This window comes from Triticum urartu, chromosome 7 (assembly GCF_003073215.2).
Source record: "Triticum urartu cultivar G1812 chromosome 7, Tu2.1, whole genome shotgun sequence".
Lineage (NCBI taxonomy): Eukaryota > Viridiplantae > Streptophyta > Magnoliopsida > Poales > Poaceae > Triticum > Triticum urartu.
In genome coordinates this window covers 41,626,868-41,632,552 of record NC_053028.1, presented here as the reverse complement: position 1 = coordinate 41,632,552, position 5,685 = coordinate 41,626,868, and the positions used below count along the sequence as shown (strand labels likewise).

The window sequence follows — 5,685 nt, the reverse complement described above, 5'->3', positions numbered from 1 at the left end:
AATTATGCGAAACGGAGCTGCGATGTTTTGCCCGTGAAAAAACAAATTGAGGGTGACAATTTGGGATAACATTTGGTGTTTTTTTTTCACATGTCAAATTGTTTAATCTTTTTGTCTGTAAATTTGTATGTAGCATTTGGATGTGACAAAGAACACATAGAACTTTTGTTGGAATACTTTTGACATTTCAAATAATATTTTTCACGCGCAGGAGCGCGCACGCCCAAGAGCACCAACAAATTTCCGGTACAAGGAGAGAGAGAGACAAGGAGGACCAACTACATGACCAGCAAAAACTAGCATCTCAGTACGACCAAGATACCAGGTTCAGAACCAGAGTAAACACTAGAGCGAACATAAATGAACCCGCGATTCAACGGATTGAAATGTGTCGAAGGATCAAAAGCTGCTTCAACCAAGTACTGTAGTACTGAGCATAAATGGAACATTTTTCTACTAAATCATCAATGAAGCAACTAAAGACCATATTTGAGGATCACATGAACTCAGGCTAAGACGGCATAAAACACACATAGGAAAACATTCTTATGCTTTAATATTGCAGACGTACAAACTATAAACTTATGGCGCCTTGGCCAGCATAACTTCTCTATATAATTCCAGCGCCTCATCCATGATATTTGCTTTAGATAAAAGCTGTGCTCTTTTCTTCCCCGAAAGATGATATATGTCATTCCCAGCTAGCTTCTCAACGGTCTTAGGGGCTATGTGTGGATCGAAACCAGCAGCAGCCATTATCAGCATTCCCATGCGATCTGCCTCTCTCTCGATCCTACATAGGGAACATCATCAGGAGTGATTCTAACATGAAATGTTCACATAGAAAAGTTAAACATAAAACAAGCTAGAGAACTGTAGATCAAGTAAATGAACTCAGAGGCGACACCCATGAAGGGGATACATTGCATAACAAAGAGTTTGGCTAACCAACCAAGTTCCGATCTAGAATAGACCAGTGACTTTTGTTCCATGTAGATGCCCCAAAAGCTATACAACCTACTCAATTAAACACTACTTGCCTTACAGATGCATCTCTGCCGAAATTAAAACAGTTTATAAAGGAATAAAGGGGCAAGAGAAATTCTGCAACTCGTATAAATTCTTGAATGCATCACATGCAAAATTAGATTTGGGAGAATCAATTTGGCTAGTTAAACTTGGGTATTTGTGTTACTAGCTACATAAATTAGATTTGGATGAATGATTTTGGAGGTTTCAAAGTTAACATGGATTCTTTTTATGAATATATCACTGTATATAGACAACTATGTCAATTAAATTTTCTTTTGGGGTGACATGGCAGCAAAGATACCCCAGTAGATCTGCCTACGAAACTCATCATCGACAATCTGAGATGCAGAAGTGAATATACCTTCGTACGAAGTACACCTTGAGAGGATAAGGAAACCACTTCTTATATATAATTAACTCTGACCAGTGTCTGGCAACCAAATGTGCAATCTACAAAGAGGAGCAATAATGTCAACTTGAATACACCGGGAAAAGACTCAAAAGAAAAATAAACCTATTAATTCAGTAGGCCTACCTCATGTGCAAGAATAGTAGCAATTTCGGCATGAGTCTCCAAATTATTGAGCAATCCAGTGAACACTAAAATTTTGCCATTGGACCATGACACTGCACCCATATGCTGATCATTTTTCATAACAAACACCTCCAAGTCAAGCCCATCAAGGTGAGTTATCTGTGGCTGTGATCTGCATGACTTGCCCTGTTTATTGCTCTCAACTGCATGCCTACCATCTAAGCTCGCGTCTTTGCAAGGGGAGCCATGGACCAAGGCCGCATCATAACCCTTGATATCAAGGCCACGTTGAACGGCGCGAACAAGTTTCGCTGTGATAAGATTGACACGTACACTGTCGGGGTGGAGCGGGCTAAAGAACGTGGATGGGTAATTCCTCTTGAACATAGAAAAACATGACTCGCCATACTCGCGGTCATCTAGAGGAGAGCGAACGACAAAGTGGATCCGGTTGGTATAAGGCACAGTCTCAAAGCGTAAGAAACGAGTTTGGCTGGTGTATGGGACACGAACAAGATAAGTGTGGTAGACAAACGACCACATAATGTTGATAAAAGCTGCAGCCACTGTGACCTTCCACAAACATCCAAAGTAGCTACGAGCAAAATGGATCGCCGATCTCGATGGGGCCACGCAATACTGCCAAGGCCGACATACAACTTGACGAATATGACCGAAGAAGAGTCCTCGGATGGGTCCCAAAATCTGCTGTTGCTGCAATGGAGCACTGAAGTACCACCGAGGAAGAAAGATGCCAGGCGTAATGCCTCGAAAAAGGAGTCTTCGGATAGATTCCATGTCCTTGAATTGCCGTGTGGTGGTGTAGAAACACCGAGGTAGCAGTGCCCCCCGTGCTAACGCAGGCGATCGACTATTGTGAGGCAAAATACGGCTGAAGAGGCGTCGATGAGTTGAGGCCAAGACCTCCCCATGCCATGGCACCGTCCGGTAGGGCCGAGAAAGCAGTGTCGCTTGTGCTAATGCAGGCGGTCGATTAATGTGCTTGATGATGTTGTGGAACAGACGCCCTTGGATCGGACCATGCCATGGGGCGGTGTAGTAGTGCCGAGGAAGCAGCATCGCTTGAGGCAACACAGGCGGTCTACAGCTGTGTTGAAATAAGAGTCCTCTGGTTCTGTCCAAGACCACAGAGGACTGCTCTGGCTGTGGCTGCAGGAGGCGGAAGGCCGTGGTCTTGTAGAGGAACGGAGGCAAGAGGACGGACGGCGAGATTCCCCTGCAGCTCATGTTCTTGGGTTTGAATTTCTACCAGGAAGAATTTTTGAGCACCGGCTTTCGTCTATACAGGGGTTGGATTCGCCAGGATGTATATATGAGCGACGGTGTTGGGCTGTTGGGAACTTGGGATCGGAGTAGGACCGTAATCCTTGACGGACTGGAATACTGTGGACGGATAATCCGAGTTAGAGAAAGAAAAAAATTACCTGAAATCTAAAAAGTGGCCGCGCACTTTTTAGTCGAACCGAGCGGCCGGTTCTCACAGCGCATGCATGTGGTAATTTATTTGTCTGCTAGTGCATGTAGGCGTGGTATTAAATACGTTCACACTGCTTCTTTAGTTTAAGAAAGACAGATCCATCTGCATTTATTTCGGGTTTTCAAAAATTCAAAAAGCTAATCTTTCAAACCGCGCGTCAGAATTTAAATCCGTTTTCACCATTGAAATCCTCGCGACGAGATCTTTGAAACTAGATCCCGCATGGGTATATTTTGACGATTTTTTTCGATGCCAACTTTGGAGCTATATAGTGCAACTCTATTATTGCATTGTGTAACTTTATTACTACATCGTACAACTTTTTTCCAAAACTAATATTTGGAGCTGCGCCTTCGTATGAGGTTACAACCTAGCAACCACGACAACTTTGATGTGCGACTAGTTTATTGCCTCGACGAAAGTCGATGTGCAACCTCCTCTTGTAATGTAGTCTAGTCGCACATACATTGATGTTTAGTTGGCTTGTAATGTAGTCTAGCTACACATACATTGATATTTAGTTGCCTTGTAATGTAGTCTAGTTGCACACACATTGATATTTAGTTGACAGGAAGACTAATTGCACACGCATATGCTTAGTTGGCTTGTAATTTAGTCTAGTTGCACACACACTGATGTTTAGTTGGCAGGACACTAGTTGCACACACATATGCTCAGTTGGCGTGGCAATCTAGTCTAGTTGCACACATATTGATGTTTAGTTGGCAGGACTTTTTTGGCACACACATATGCTCAGTTGGCGTGGCAATCTAGTCTAGTTGCACACACATTGATGTTTAGTTCGCAGGACTTTTTTGGCACACACATATGCTCAGTTGGCGCGGCAATCTAGTCTAGTTGCACACACATTGATGTTTAGTTGGCAGGAAGACTAGTTCGTCGAAACATCCCCATGCGGGATATAGTTTTGAAGAGCACGCCGCGAGGATTCCAACGGTGAAAACGGATTTTAATTCCGACGTGCGGTTTGGAAGATATAGCTTTTTGAAAATTTGAAAACCGAAACAAATACATATGTGATCTGTTTTTTTCAACTGATTGTGACCGGTGTGAATGTATTAAATGCTAAAAGATACATGCGCTAGCCGACAAAAATTACATACATGCATGTTTATGCAGAGCAGACGCTAGCGGATGAAAAATTTCTATTTTAGGCCGGCCGCTCGCGCATGCCAGCGAGCAGCCGGCCGCTACGTAGACTCGTCCAAAAAATTATCATCAGATCCGGTTCATAGGAGAAGAGGAATCCGGCCCAATCTCTTTCTTTGCCTTTGATGGCAAAAAAATGGGGGAGGGGATTACCAGCGAAGCTGCCACAACGCCGCCGCCGGACCGCCTTGCCCCGGCGCTCGCGGCCAGGACACCCTGTCGCCGCTGGATCCGTGCGCTAAGTGGATTCAGGCGTTGAAGCGCGATTGGGGTACCCTGCCGCCGCTGGGCCAGGACACCCTGCCGCCGCTGCTCATGTGTTGGAAGGATTAGGGTTGGGGACGTGCAAGCGGCGGCCGCCGCCCAGAGTCAGAGGGAAGGGGAGAACTGAAACTACTGCCGAGGGGACGTACTACACCCAGCACCGTTGATCTACATCCGACGACACTCGCTACCAGCGCCACTTTCACTCGCATGGACACGAAAACAAGCAGCCCATGCGGCCCAGTACGCCCAGAAGGCCAGAACTCCCCGTGACGGAGGCTATGGAGGGGGCGGAGCAAGCCACTGCCCCGTGACGCGCCGAAGCAAGCATCGTCGCGCCGTCGAGCTTTCGAGGCCACTAATCCAACGCTGTTGACTACTCAGGCTCTGGACTTCTGTTGGAAGTTCCCTGCTACTTCTTTTGTATTAATATTTATCAGTTTTAGTTGGACAGATTCAGCAGAGGAAGTAACGCAGCAGAGACAAAGCCAAATTTGTAATTGATGTAAATCAAAAGTAATGTGTAATGAATAGTGTGAGTGGATTTAAATTCAGTTTGCAATGTGATTTGAGAGTGGAGTTGAGTGAATAGTTTGCCTTAATTTTTGTTTGGTTGTTGAGTTTATTTGACTGAATGTTTGAGTTGAGAGTGGAGTTGAGCGATTCCAGGACTACAAAGACCAACAAGTCACAATCCTTGATTTGGCTGTTGAATGTACAATTACCATAAAAGTGACACTTGAACAGAGGCCTTGCATATAGAACTTGCAGGTGCATCGAACAAAATAGATGCCAAAACAGGGTAATATATCTCTGGGATATATGGCTGGAGATTGAGCATTATAATTGCTACTTGTAGTGAAGTTCGACTTGTACATGTGCATAATTAGACCAAAGCAAATGGCAAAATGTTGTCTAGAAGTAAACTTGGACTTGAAAAGATCATCTGTAATTGCCCATCAATTCTTGTTTGCTCTCTCATTCATTTGCCCAAAAACAACAGTACTTCACCATGAGCCAGTGAAAAGATCATCTGTAATTGGCCCCTGAAAGTTAAATAAATAAGAATACCATATGAGCAAGATTTTACCATCAACAACTGAGTGAAGCTAAGGCTGGTCTTGTAACCTTCAGGCACCTCCGCATTATCCCTATAAACTCTATCATTTGCAACTTGTGCACCACC

At 44.4% G+C, this 5,685-nt stretch overlaps 1 protein-coding gene across 1 annotated transcript; it reads right to left on the bottom strand.

Moving 5' to 3' along the window:
• Window positions 1-300: 300 nt before the first annotated feature.
• On the bottom strand, window positions 301-5,058 carry LOC125525691. The gene is made up of 4 exons (XM_048690691.1): window positions 4,389-5,058; window positions 1,568-2,971; window positions 1,394-1,482; window positions 301-793 (listed from the first exon to the last, which is right to left on the bottom strand). The coding sequence occupies exons 2-4, from the start codon at window positions 2,813-2,815 to the stop codon at window positions 583-585; spliced, it is 1,548 nt and encodes a 515-aa protein (XP_048546648.1). The 5' UTR covers window positions 2,816-2,971; window positions 4,389-5,058; the 3' UTR covers window positions 301-582.
• Window positions 5,059-5,685: the final 627 nt, after the last annotated feature.

Bases quoted from the DNA above. Each gene is read 5' to 3' on its own strand.
- LOC125525691 (XM_048690691.1), bottom strand. From the start codon at position 2,815: ATGAGCTGCAGGGGAATCTCGCCGTCCGTCCTCTTGCCTCCGTTCCTC. The intron at 1,483-1,567 runs GTAGGCCTACTG...TCCTCTTTGTAG, and splicing joins CTACTATTCTTGCACATGAG to ATTGCACATTTGGTTGCCAG. The intron at 794-1,393 runs GTATATTCACTT...TTCCCTATGTAG, and splicing joins AAGGTGTACTTCGTACGAAG to GATCGAGAGAGAGGCAGATC.